This window comes from Urocitellus parryii, chromosome 1 (genome assembly GCF_045843805.1).
Source record: "Urocitellus parryii isolate mUroPar1 chromosome 1, mUroPar1.hap1, whole genome shotgun sequence".
Classification (NCBI taxonomy): domain Eukaryota; kingdom Metazoa; phylum Chordata; class Mammalia; order Rodentia; family Sciuridae; genus Urocitellus; species Urocitellus parryii.
The window spans coordinates 209078399-209093338 of NC_135531.1; the positions used below are offsets into that span (position 1 = coordinate 209078399).

At 32.6% G+C, this 14940-nt stretch overlaps 1 protein-coding gene across 2 annotated transcripts in view; it reads left to right on the forward strand.

Moving 5' to 3' along the window:
* The window catches only part of Galnt13 (polypeptide N-acetylgalactosaminyltransferase 13), a 459189-nt gene that overhangs the window by 391327 nt on the left and 52922 nt on the right, over positions 1-14940 (forward strand). For both annotated transcript variants that reach the window (XM_077798446.1, XM_026403123.2), the window contains exon 8: positions 10484-10623. In XM_077798446.1, the coding sequence (XP_077654572.1) occupies positions 10484-10623 (140 nt within the window). The remainder of the gene's footprint in view (positions 1-10483; positions 10624-14940) is intronic.

Here is a 14940-nt window from a genome sequence, read left to right on the forward strand (position 1 = left end):
ATTATCAGTAACATTCAACAAGCCCTTGCTATGCATCAAGTCCTGCCTGAGTGTTTTGCTCATTAACTCATTTAGTAATCACAATGACACTTAGAGGAAAGTGTTATTATTATGTCCATGTAACAGGGGAAGATATGAGGCCTTCTGAGTTTACATCAATTGCCATACCATTGCCAAACTAGATGTGTGTTCCAGCACATGGAAATAGTGACCACAAGCAAGCTTGGCATGTTTATTACATAGGTTTAAACATCAAAAGGATTTATTGTGAGAAAGTTTCTTCAAAGTAAGCAGAACTAAGGTCATGAATATTAGCAGCCCGATTATCAGCTTGCGCCTATAACTTTCTACCCACAAGCAGCTGGCTTTTGAACCGCAAGGTCAAGGACAGAATACTCCGTGATTGGCACAGAACCTCCTATTGAACAGGGCATCACCATAGCAACTGGGCAGTCTCAGATCCATGCCTTCACACAGAGACTTCCCAAGAGAGGCATCGCCTGTGTCTCAGGACAGTTCAAGACCCATAATTCAGTCTCTGCCCTTGATGACCATTTTCTTGGTTTAATTAAAACAAATGATAAGAGCTATTTTTTTCTACTAAAGCTTTTTCTTAATGGAATCAGTTTGGCTCTAGTGACTAATATCTTTGGTTAGATATAGAAAATACAATGAGAACTGCATTTCTCACAGTAATTTAAAGGGGCATGTTTCAAATTCTGGAAAAAGGCAAGTAAATTTGGGAAATGCTATCTACTTTGGTTGTTCACAGTGCATGTTAGCATAGTAAAAGTTCTCAGAAATCCTGTAGGAAAGATTTGTTTGCTCATTGTTTCCACTAAAATATGGCAAGATTATAATGTTTGATTACTGATTCTTATCTAAGTTTCCACCTTTTGCAGGATCACCATTGTGCAATATAACATTACCAAAAAAAAAATTATCCATACAAAATATAACAAAAAACTTCCTTTTCACCTAGGATTATAGTATGCCTGCTAAATAAAATCTTTTACATATAAATTCATGCAGATGCAGCTTTTTGTACAAGCATGTACAAGCATTCTTATACATGAATAAATATTTTTGAACAATTAAAATAATTGATCAAGCTACTTCACATTTGAAGGCTGATATTTCAGAAAAATTTACAAGTGTGTATGTGTTTTCCATTCAGTATCATTCTGACTGTGATCAGGTGGGTGACAGTGTAGAATTTCTTAAAATGATGATCCATTTTATCTCAAGATTTTATTCCAAGTTACAGAAACCACTCAACAAATTTTTATCTTGCTGCTTTCTTGATTTTACCAGAAAGAATCAAAGGAAAATTTTTTAATAATCAGGATGCATTTAATTGTCCATTGATTTCAATAGCCATTAACTAATTACAGAAAGTACAATTGGCCAGTGATTCCACAAAGAGGAAAAGAAATTGTACCTACTCAGGCAGTAATAACCCAAGTATGATTACCTTCTCCTAAGCAACAATTGTAAAATGCCATTGATTGTTGACTCCATCACCATGTCAGAGATATTACAATAATGTCTCACAGAATTGAAGAACCAGTTGAATCTAGCTTCCTGCACAGTAATTATAGAACACAATTTGTGAGGCACTTTATGGGTATATTTTGATTCCTCAGTCAATTATACACTGAAATATCCTAGCTTATATTTAATTGTCAAGCCAATACAGGAAATTCCAATTACATCATATTATACTATTAATCATTTATTTCTATGAATTCGAGTTTGTCAGGCTCTTGGATCATCATATTGATCTGTCAGGACAGAGATAATTTGCCAAGTGGTTCCCATCCTTTGAAGGTTGATAATTATCATGGTTAGTACCACCACTCAGAGAAAGATTTCTTGGTGGAGCTGTTTCCCGCTTTCTCAAGTTTTATGACCCCATTCAAGTATTGCAGAAAAGAACATGGATTTTGATATTAGAAAGAAGGAGGGAGTGACTTCTAACCCTGCCACTAGAACAATTATACTATTTTCTGCTATTTCTGTGGTTAACTTTAGCAATTTATGTAACCAAAGACTTAATTTCATTCTTTTTTAATTTTAATTTTATTTTTTGTACTCAGGATTGAATCCAGGGGCACTTTACCACCGAGCTTCATCCCCAGTCCTTTTTTTATCATTTTTTATTTTTGAGACAGATTCTTGCTATGTTGTTAGGGGTCTTACTAAGTTGACAAAGCTGCCTCCAACTTGTGATTCTCCTGTTTCAGCCTCCTGAGTTGCTGGAATTTCATGAATGCCTCAGTTTCATCCTTAAATAATAAATAATAGGGATATTGGAGATATTTAATGAGAAAGAATATACAAGTGTGTTTACTATAGAAATAAAATCTCTTAAATCATATTTTAACTCTTTTTTCCAACACCATGCTTTATTATGGTTTTATTACTTGGCTAAATGAATGAATGACTGTCCTGTTTCAAACGTACTTTGATATAGTATTCTAAATTCATGTGGTATACTGGATAGACTATAGGAGGATATGTCAGTTATAAAGATAGAAATGTTTGTAAGATGAAAACAACATAATAAGTTACTAAGGACAAACACTATTTTCCCTGTTCCTGGGTTTGTACAGGAAATTGCTCTTGAGATACCTTATAAAACAAAAAATTATATGATGCAATAGTCCAGGACCTCAAGACAACACAGAAAGCTGGTACAATTGCAAGTTTGGGGAAACTATCTTGTTTTTCTTTATTGATCTGCAATGAACCAATAGCATAATGTCAAATCCTCATTTAGATTTTACAAAAATCAGATAATGACTAAATATAGAGTACTATATTGAATTAAGTTGATTCTACATAAAACTTAAAGTGCCTAGAGGCTATTAAGCTATAAGGTATATTAGAGATCTACTTAATCAAACCAAACTGAAACAAGTGAATCACTTTAAATATGTATCTTTTTATATATACAAGAAAAAGAACAATGAAAGTAAAAAAAAAAGACATGGTGATTAAATGAATGAAAATAATATGAGGTAAAACATTTTTACATTCTATATTTTATTTGTGTTTATATTATATTATTAAAAGATAATTGGACATTTTTGATATCTCAGGACATAAAAGTCATTTTCAAATATCATATCAAGGGCAGAGCAGAAGATTGTTATCATTTACGATATTAAAACTAAAACACTTTGTACTATTAAAAATTCTCTAAAATTTAAATATTTGCAACAAATATACCAAATTTGTTTGTCTCAAGAGTGCCCATCAAGATAGGAATGGATAAAGAAGATGAGTAATATAAATAGAATAAAGTTTTATTAAGCTGCAAAGAAGAATGAAATTATGTTATCTGCTGATAAATGAACAGAACTGAGGTACACAATGCAGTTTATCAAATCCATAGATCAATGAATATGGAGGACTGACTGTATATAACTTCAAGCCTTAAGACTCTGTTATCAGAATACCTTGCTTCTAGAAATTAATGAAATAATGGTAAAATAAAAAAAAATTGTATAAAGATATTTATTGGTTGTTAGGTCTAAAATTTAAAATAAATTGAATGTTCATCTATAGTTGACTAATTAAATGCATTATGACTAATTTGTAAAATAGAATTCTATAGAAACATTGAAATCAAAGGTTACAAAAGATTGGGCATTTGGAGAAAGTGGATTAAGGGTAACTGAATTTCATCAGTGCACTCTATATGCATGTGTTGAAATGTCATTTGGAGTCCCGTTAATATGAACAATTGAAATGTTAATCAAAATATTCTTTTAAATTTAAAAGTCTCATTGTATATCTTAAATATATATTTAAGTTTCAGAAGAGTTCACTTAGCTTTGAAAGTGTTTATGACATACTCTGTTAGGAAAAAGCAGGTTGCAAATACATATTATATTATGAATCAATTTTTGCAAAAAAAAATAAAACTTGTATCTACTAAATAAAGAAGTTTAGAAAAATCATTAATATAAGATAAATATAAACATTACAGGTGACTTTAAACTTTTTATGTTCATTTATGATTTAGTTTCATCTGCAATGAATATATACTTTTCAAATAATTTTAATGTGAGTCATCAAATTATGTGATGTTCATGTACATACATGGCATAAAAATCCCACTATTATGTATGATTACAAGTCATCCTTGAAAAATTAGAGAAATTTAAGAAATATTAATAAATTAATTGCACGCAAATATTTCCTTTCTACTGGGAGAAAAATAAAACCAAAAAATGGAAACAGAATGTACACAAGTAGATGAATAGCATCATCAGTAGATTAATATTTCTTTTGCAGTTTCCATAAAATATGTGAATGAGGAAGCTGGTGACTGCATACACTTGCTGCTCCAGCTGAAGTGTTCAGTACTTCCCTGAAGTTCCTGACTTAGCATAATTTCCTGAAGACTGTAGATTTTATACTCCATTTTCCTCAATGATATCAAGTTGACCTTTATTTTAAAATGCTACTGTTCATATTTAGTTTCCTTATGAAGGAAACATATTTAGTTTCCTTATGAACTGAAGCCAAGCAGTTGAATATAAGATCTTTAATGTCAAATGGAACTGAAGTTTGAGGTAACTACCTAGAAAATTCAGCTTCAAGACCTGTTCTAACTTTTAACTATATCAGACAGAATTAAATAAACTGCAAAGCTGGTTGATATTTGGTTCTTTGGTATGATACAGCTCTCTACGGAAGATATGACCTTTATAAAATTCATTATCTCATTCTTATTCCATTAAAATAAAATCAAAGTAATAACAGTAAATGATATATTCAATAAATTATCATTGTGTATTATTGGCTGAGATGGGTTACCAGCCTTTTATGCAGTTCTGCCTAGTGAGAGCTTAGGAACCTGGGTATTTTTTATGCACATAAAGAATGGACATATTAAATTGAAAAAGTAGATTAAAGTTTTAAAAACAACAAAAATTCTAAGTAATCTCCTAAACTTCTGATATGTATAGTAATTAAATAGTATAGAATTCAATAATCACTGATTGGCTTTAACATGGCTTATTTGTCACATTTGATAATAATATACATAAAATATACATCTTTACTCATAAAGACATTAAGGAAAATTATTAAAATAAATAATAAAATGAAGGATGATTTTCTATTTATGTTAAATTTAGAAAATTTCAAAGAATAATTCTTAGCCAGGCATGGTGGCACACGCCTGTAATCCCAGCAGCTTGGGAGGCTGAGGCAAGGGGATTGTGAGTTCAAAGCCAGTTTCAGCAAAATTGAGGCTCTAAGCAACTCAGAAAGATCCTGTCTCTAAATAAAAAATAAAAAGGGCTGGGGAAGTGGCTCAGTGGTTGTGCACCCCTGGGTTCAATCCCTGACACCAAAAATAAATAAATAAATCCTTAAACAGTATAGCTGGTATACTCCTATACTGTGCAAATATATTATTAATATCACATCATTTATATAAAAATATTTATGATTAACTGCATAGTTTTGACTTTTGCTTAAGAAAGGAATGGGAGCCTTCTTAGTTCTTTGTTTCAATTTTTTTTTGAGTAGCAAAGGGAAGGTACTGTTTTTATTTTTCTCAGATTCTTGCTATTTCATTTATTTCCATTTGAGTTGGTTTTAGTGGCAGTATTATACACACACACACACACACACACATAAAATTTTAGGTTTTTATTAACATTTTTCATATTCTTATATTGACAATTATTTTAATATGTACATTATATTTTGTCTACTAGATGTACAATTGATTTATTTAAGCATTCTTTATAGAAAGAAAATAGTTTCCCCTTTTCTCCACTTTAAGTTATTCTGCAAAAGATACTTTTATCCATTAGATTGTAAGCTGTAGTGTGCAATCAGGGCATTTGTTTTTTATACCTTGATTATAGAAAACTAGAATTCTTAGAATTACTAGGTCTGTATTAGGGAAGTACTAACTGGGAATATTATGATCTTCCATGTAATAGCTATTTAAAATTTAAAACATGATTGCTCTAAATATATGAATTTAATACTACCATGCAATGTGTTTAAAGATGATTAATAAAGGAAAAGTTATTAAATAAAATAGAACAACCCATAAGTGTTATCATTTTTCTATTAATCAAACCACAAACCTGGAGTTAATTAAAATACACTTTTTTTCTTATTATACATTTTTATCTCATCATCAAAGTCTTTTAGGGCTTTTGTAAGTCTCATTGAAAGACTTGCCTTAAAAACTGTCAACTTATATAAATTGTCTTTGCAAAAAGTAATAATGTATTAAGATTCCTTCAGTTGCAATCATCCTTTCCTGTCCAACTCCGTATTTGCCATAGCATGTATCATTCATATATATATATATATATATATATATATATATATATATATATATAATCTTTGGTATAATATAAAATCCATAGACAAAGGTAGTTAGTTTTGTTTGTTTATAAATGTATCCAAAATATCTAGAATAAGTGCCTTGTATGTAGTTGGACTACAGCAAATATTGGTTGAATTAATCATGATTTGACCTCTGGGCCCACTTTCTCTCTCTCTCTCTTTCTCCTGCCTTCCCTTCCTCCCTCCCTCCCTCCCCATACACACACTTTTGGTTATTTATCTTACTCCTCAAGGTGTCTCTGTCCAAGGCCTTCTCTATAGAGTATCTCCATAAGCTCAGGTTTAAATCATCTTTGTAGGTACCAATTCCAGAGGAAATAGAGCTTTAAATTTCTGATGGTACAAACAACTTCTTGGAGTAAACTTGTATTAGGTTCTCAGAGGCCCATTCATGAATCAATCATTACTATCTGTTTGTATATAAGGTTGATAAATGAAATGCTCTGATTATCTTGAGTGCTAATCATATTCTGGTCTGAGCAACATCCTCCATGAGCTTGTCTGAACTGCAGACTGAAAGGCCCTCCCCAAGACCAACCAAATTAGAATTTTCATTTTAACAAGACTCTCTAGTAATGTGAATTTAGTCTGTATACCTAGATGGAGCTAAAAGGTTAGGAAGGGGAATGAGAACAGCCCCACCCAAACTGAAAGTCAGGGAGGGATGTCTACTCAAAGAAAACTAATGCTTTTACCAGAAGTCAGATGGATATCAGACATGCAAAAACAACAGATATATGTTATAATAAATACTAGATATTAAGCAATTATTATATTCCAGGCACTGTAGTAGGCCTTTTCCAGACCATATCTCCTATTCACAATATATTACAAGGTATTTTCAATAAGATATCTTAAGATTCAAGAGATTAAAAAAATTGTCCAAAATCTTGTAATAAAGGAAATGAGCAAATTAATCTGTCATATAATATTAGGGTTAGTGCTATGGAGAAAAATTAAGTAAGTTAAATAGAACATGACCAAGGGTGATGCTAGGAAGCAGTCAACTTCGATAAGATCAGGGTAAACCTGGATAAGTAAAGTTTAAGGAAAGACTTGGAACAAGTAAAGGACAATTCCTGAAAGTCCCAAACTAATACTAGTCCAGACAGGAAGATAATTACACACCTTGAATAAGAAATGAGCTTGGTGTGTTTGAAGAAAAGCAAAACAAGGATGAATTCAGAGAGATAGCCAAGAGCCAGCCATTTCAATGAAGAGTCTCCAGGCAATCATTAAGAGATGATTAGTTATTCTCAGTACAGTGGAAAATCACTGGATGCTTAGGAGCAGGGAGGTAACATAATTTTATTTGTATTTTGAATAAGTTGTCTAATGAGTAGGCATCAGTGAATAAAAGATAGATGGAGAAATGGAAAATGTTGAGAGTGCTAGTTGGGAGGCCTTTTCAATGCTGATCTATTCAGGGTTTGCCAGCATGCCGCTAGGGTACCTTTCTGCTCAGACGGTGTGAGCTGCCTGAGAAATAGAAAGTCTGAAATAATTAGAAAGAAATAAGAGACAGAGCCAGAAATTAGGTATAAAAGGAAAGCAGAGTGTCTGGTAGTTCCTCCAGTCCTGAAAGGAGCTGGAACTCAACAACTAAAAAAAAAAATTTGCTTCATTTCTTTATTTAAAGGAAAACACATCAAAGGCAGGTTTCAGCAGGAGGACTCTTGCTTCTCAGTGTGACAGGATTCTTGCAGCAAACAGGTTGGCTGGCATCTTGGCAAACCACACCCATCTCTAAGAGGCTGTGTGGCTGTGTGGCTCCAGCAGGTCATCCCATCTCTGTTGCAGTGCTGAACTTAGATGAAGCGAATTAGGAAGTCACACGTATTGGGCAGTCTCAAACCAGTAGGGCTGTACCTGGGAGTTCCCAGATACCAGACTTTCCTGTCTAATGGCTTCCACTTCATTTTTAGTTCAGGCACAGTTCAAGGATGTCTCCCGGGACTGATCTAAGAGATGAGAGGACAGGACCAGTATGGAAGCAGTAGAGGACTAAGGAAATATTGTGAAGGCATAACTAGTGGCAGTTGTTAACGAATTGCAAGTGTGGGTGTGAGATAAAGAGAATTATCTGTCTTAGCCCAGTGAAAAAAATGATGGCTATTTGAGCTAATAATGGAAATGGAGAATCTTAGAGACAGAACATGTTATAGAATCATATTATAGATTTGCCATTCTTGAGATACCTATTAGATATTTCAATAAAATTGTTGCATAAACAATTGAAAAACAATTTGGGTTGGAGATAAATGTTTGGAAACAAGTAAGATGTCATTTCCAGGTTAATTCCAGGTCTCCCTCACAGTCACTATAGCACAGTCACAGGCACAACAAGGGTCCTGTTGTCTTGCAGCTGCACATGCTGGGATACAAGGTCTCTCAGTCCTTATAGGAGAGGGAAGGAACCTGTGGTGTCTCATAGCTGTTCTTCTGTCTTTAAGACTGCAAGTGACTTTGTCCATTCCCCCCCCCCCCCCGCGCAGTTCATTCACCAGGACCAACCAGATGCCCTTACCTAAATGCAGGTGCCTGGGAAATGTGACCTGTATGGAGTATTTAGTTAGCCCTGCTGTCTTTTCATAACATTTCACTTCTGAATAGTAAAATAGGGAACCTGGAGGGAGAAAAAATTCTCATCAAAATATAGAAATAAATGACAATATTATTTTGCATTTCTAAAAGTGATTTACCGTAATTGGGATTAAGACAAAATCCCAGTTTGTGTGCCAGTGCAAAGGGGTGGTATAGGTATGGCAGGTCAAAAAGGCTTTACCTTTCTTCAATAATTTCTTTGAATCTCCACCAACTGCCCATTGCCAAGGTGAGCAGTTAATGTTTTCTGTGGACCACTGTAAAATGATATGCAGGTGAGTCTTCTTCAGACATGACTTCCTGTCAGAAAACTACTCATAAAACATGCCTAGGAAAAAAAGTCTGAAGCTAGGATTACTAAATCTTCAGATGAAAAACGGAGAATGCTGTTATTAAATAAGCCATCTCAATTAAATGGAACCAGAACAGTAAAAGTAATTGTTGAATTAAATCCTCTGAGACTACGACTCTAGACCAATGGCATCTCTTTATGTATAATGTAGCTCATTTCAATTGTCACAACACAGTAATTCTTTTAGTGATCAAAATACAAAATTGTTTTTGAGCCTCTTTATTTGAAGGTTGCACTCCAGATTGGAAGTTCTGAATAGAAAGATTTTTGCAAACAAATATTATCGATTTCAAAAGGTCCAAAGACCTTGTTATTTTTGTCCAAACACCAACTGAAAAGATCAATATTTTTTGGAAGGAAATGGTTTTGCTGTTTAAGCATAATCAAGAATGCTTTTCAACTATATTATGCCATTTAATTTTGAAAAAAGATTGAAGAGATGAAGGAGATGGAGCTAGTTGATGATAGAATTTGAGAATTGGCTACTTTTGAAAGTAGTAAACTAATAATGGGATTAGTCACAGACATTCAGTTTGTCAAAACAATGGCTGCATATTTTATTGGGTGATTTATTGGCTCTACGGGTTGGTCTGTATATCCTAAATAATGGGTCTTTTTTTTTTTTTTTCCTGTGCCTGGTTGCTTGCTGGACTTAAATGATCTAACATTGAAAACAAGTGAAAGTTAGATCACATATGTGCAGTTCATTGTAAGGATCATATTTATATAAATTTCTCATAAAATCTACAGATGGTGAGCACATTTTAGGGAAAATATAAAGATTAGCAAAAATAAAAAGAAAAAACAGATAACATTATTGCATAGTTCTGTTAAGCTTTGATTATGAGTTACTAAATTAATACCAATTTACATTTAGTTGATATGAGAATTACCGGTACTTGGTGATAAATATTTGCATTTAAAAAGTCATAACCAATGGAAGAACTGTTTTTGCATCTATTTCATGTGCTAATTGTATGTGTACTAAGAAAACCAGTGTAATAGCAGATGCACATGCAATTGAATTTGATGAAATTATAATGATAGAGAACAAAAACTGATAGCAAAGTAAACAGAGTAAAAAGTGCTAAAATGAAAATAGCATCAACTGATTTGTGTTTCTCTGAAAAATTCCAGGTGTTGTCAAAGTGGATTATGGAGATGTGTCAGTCAGAAAAACACTAAGAGAAAATCTGAAGTGTAAGCCCTTCTCTTGGTACCTAGAAAACATCTATCCGGACTCCCAGATCCCAAGACGTTATTACTCACTTGGTGAGGTATGAATTATTTATTTTGGTTAAGTTATAAATATATTTTGCAAATGGGGCAATTTCTATAGGGCTCAAATTTTTTTTACATCATGAACAAAATGTTGTAAGGATTTTTAAATAGATCTATCTTAAATGATTTCTTACACCTTTTCAAGTATCATAAAGGTATTCATCAAAGAGAATTGTTAAAAGTGAAGAACCATTTTAATATTTCACAAACAATATTTTTTGTTTATATTTCTAAGCTTTTTGCTCATATGAACCTTATGTTTTTAAATTTGGGGGGGATACTTCCAGAAGCTTTTGTTTGTGTGGATGATAATTAAATATTTACTGTACTGATACCAAAACTGATAATTTTAAATATTATCAATTCATTAAAAATAATATAATAACTAATTGCTTGAAAATATAAATAACATTTTTTAAAAATACATGTATTTCCCATATTTTGAAAAATACATGTAATTATACTTTTAAAAGCGTGTTAATGTCTGGGTTGGTTGAAGATGGCTGAATTGTCTTATCTGTTTCAGTGTTCAATATGTTGGCACATGACACAATTGTAACAGCCTCTCAAGAATTTTTGTATCATAGTATTATAGCAGTGGCTTGGCCATCATTGAACTGTACTATTCTTTTCCAAAATATGTATTCTATTTAGAAATATGCATTTGACGTCATCATAACCACACAAAAATCTATGTAATACATATTTACTTTCTCAAAATAAGAATTATTTCTTTATTAATTGTATCCTCCATATTGGTAATTTCCAACTTAATAGGAATTAGGTTTCTGAATTAGAACTAATTTAATATTTTTGTAGATAAAAGCATCTTAACAGAATATTATAATGTGTTTTGGAAGTAATTATTAATTAAGCATGGCTTTAAGTTTAATTTGTCATTTTTGTAGGTCAGAATGGTAGAGTGTCTGACAGCTAATATGGTTCAGTCTAATACTTGTTTTGGTCATCTGCCTTTTACTGATCTGTAACTTTATAAACATACCTTACTTATTATAACTAGATAACAATGAAAAAACAAATACTTGAACTGAATGAAATCCTACCTAAATTTCAATGACTATTTTATGTGTCTTATCCATGCCCTATTTGCCACATCTCTACCTCTTCATTAAGAATGTCAATATTTCTCCACAGAACCTTTCAACTTCATACATTTAATTTGAAAAATGTAGTAAAAAGGCTCATGTGTCATAATACTGACTGACCATTTTCTGGACATATGACTTTATTCATGGAATAGCCCTATGCCTCAGAGTATTGATTTTGTTTGTTTATATCAGAGGGTGGTGGTATTGTTATTTGCTAATACATGTTACCCCCATGTTAACACTAGTCTCACCAGGACTCAACTTCAATGCCCAGATTACATGAGAGTGTTTTTCTGACAATAATACTCTTTGCATATTAATTATTATAACCCATTGAAGATTTCTAGTAGAAGGTCCAGCATTCTCATCTCTTTATTTAAAAGAACCTCACTATATATGAAAAGAGTGTTTTTATTCTTTAATAGAATTAAAAAAAAAAAAAGTGTGTGACCAGATGCTATAACAAAATGGACATCAATAGAGAGGATTTTTTGGATATTCACTGGGGCAACCAGGTGACACTTTAGAAGGACTCAGGCCTGTGAAACAATGAGATGTTTTCTTCCCAATTAAAAATACACTTTATGCTTTCTTGCACTACACCAAGGAAACCCAATTGATTTCCTTAGAAAGTAAAAATGAAATATAGTTTAGACAAATTTCTTTCTACAACCTACTGATTTTTAATTAATTATCTTCTGTAATGGATCAGATAGCCATTCTTTAATTTATAGAAGTATTTTTGGAAAAAAAAAATATTTAAAAGAGAGGTTGAGTCTTTCAGGATATCTGAGACACATCCTGAACAGGTAGCATGAGGTATTAGGGAAATCCCAGGGCCTGGAGTCAGGAGAGGAAGTTTCAAATCCTGACCTCAATGTTTAATGTCCAGCACTAGCTTTTCAGAAGGTCTGTCAGAAGAATGGAAGTAAAAGCAGGCTTACACTGATGAATGAAGACAGAGCCTCTAGTATCTTGCCTGGTAAGAATAGATAGCAACCCCAGTATCTGCAGTTACTATAACTACTATAGGTATCATTTACTGATTTCTTACTATGCTAAAAATCTTCTAGGTGCTTTTAATGATTTATGTTGTTTAAAAGTGACAATAGCTGGGTGTGGTGCTGCATGTCTGTAATCCCAGTGGCTTGGGAGGCTGAGAAAGAGGATCACAAGTTCAAAAGCAGCCTCAACAATGTAGCAAAGTTCTAAGCAACTTAGGGAGACCCTGTCTCTAAATAAAAAAAGGACTGGGAATGAGACTCATTAGTAAAGGACCTCTAAGTTCAACACCAAAAAAAAAGAAGGAAAACCAAAACGACAACAACCCCATAACTTTGGAAATTGATAAAAAGAAATGTGATTGTGTTGTGATTGGCTTTTGGTCACAGATCTAGTTAATTATAGAAATCAGGACTGAAATTTAACTGCTAGTTTGACTGTAAAATACTGTTTTATCAGAACTGAAAGGAGAAAATAGTTTATTATATTCATTCATTTAAATTATTTTTATCAAATAAGATCTTAAGGTGAATCCTGTGTCACATGCTGAGGATGCAAAGCCAAATGAAGCCATTCTACTAAAATGAGGTGGGGGGATTATGACAAGACATAATCAAACAGGTAACAAAAATCAGTAGAAATTATAGATGGTTTACCTGAGCTATATGGCATGCTATGGACTATTGTTTTGAAAACCAAATAAATTTTAAAAATATGAAATATATTAAGTTTTGAGGTTTCTGGGATATTGACATTCTATAGTTTTCCACTTTAAAACCAGCTTTAAGCTGGGCATGGTGGCACACACCTGTAATCCCAGCAGCTAGGGAGGCTGAGACAGGAGAATCATGAGTTCAAAGCCAGCTTCAGCAAGGACGAGGTGCTAAGCAATTCAGGGAGACCCTGTTTCTAAAGAAGATACAAATAGGCTGGGGATGTGGCTCAGTAGTTGAGTGCCCCTGAGTTCAATCCTTGGTACCAAAAAAAAAAAAAAAAAAACAACTTTAAAGAAATGCAACTCAACATTTGTTTCCATGGAAACAAAAGAGCATATTCACCAAACACTATTTCTCAATTCAATTTTGCATAGCTATTTATAAATAACTTAAACTGGACATATTGATAATGAATTAGTATGGGACAGTTAATGGATAACAGTCATTTATTTATTTTTTTTCTTATTTCCTGCCATTAACCATTATTGGAAGAAAGCAAAAGAGCTATATTTCCTTATATTTAAAGGTACTTTTTCTCTAATAGTTAGAGTCACAAAATTGTATCAGACATCTAAAGAATTGGCCACCAAAACAATGAAATTATTTCTTGGTAGCATGTTCTTATATACTCCTCCCTTAATTTCCAGTGAAGTTGTTGAGAATTAACAATTTGTATATTCCTTATACTCAATATTGTTGTACATTAGCAAACATGAACAGTTTTCTATGAATTTGTAACCTTCCTTGTTCTTTTGGAAGATACAAAGGCAAATATGGTATGGTATTAAATTTCAGTATTATTATATACCATCACCAAAATAATCATCAGTAAATTATTGATATTGGATAGCTACATCTTAATATCCTATATGTTTACATTTTACTCAGGCAATTGAAATATTATTTTACCCAGCCCATGAATTACATGCAGTTGCCAATGGGAAGTTAAAAGCTGTTCAATTGCTTTGAACTAAAACCTTTAAGTAACTTAATGAAGCATGTGGTTTTTAGACTCAGTAAGCAGATCATAATGGAATAAGGAGATGGAGCTCTTTGCTGCATTAAATTCTCTCCTAACTAGCCCTTTAGCTTCTGTAGATTTAACATGCCAGTTCTGATCTTGTGAATATAAAGACTAATTCAAGTATGAGATGGAAAAATGGAATTTTAAAATAGAATGCCTAGTCTCAAATTTTTGGGTTACGACGGGATAGTGTACTGAAAAAAAAAATTGTGAACTATTTGGAACATAGGAATATCAGAAGGCAAAAAGAAGTAGAGGATTTCTGCAGCCAAGAGACTTAGCTCTTAATGCTTAAATTTGCATTCTCATGTTTTGACATTAGTCTGTGCCTTTTGTATGGTGGACTTGACCTCAGTACTTCTTTGTCCTTTGTATCCTTTAACCATACCTTGCATATATGGTATTGTATTTCTTAACATTTTTTAGAGGAGATTTAAATAACTAAAAATAGACATCTATGAA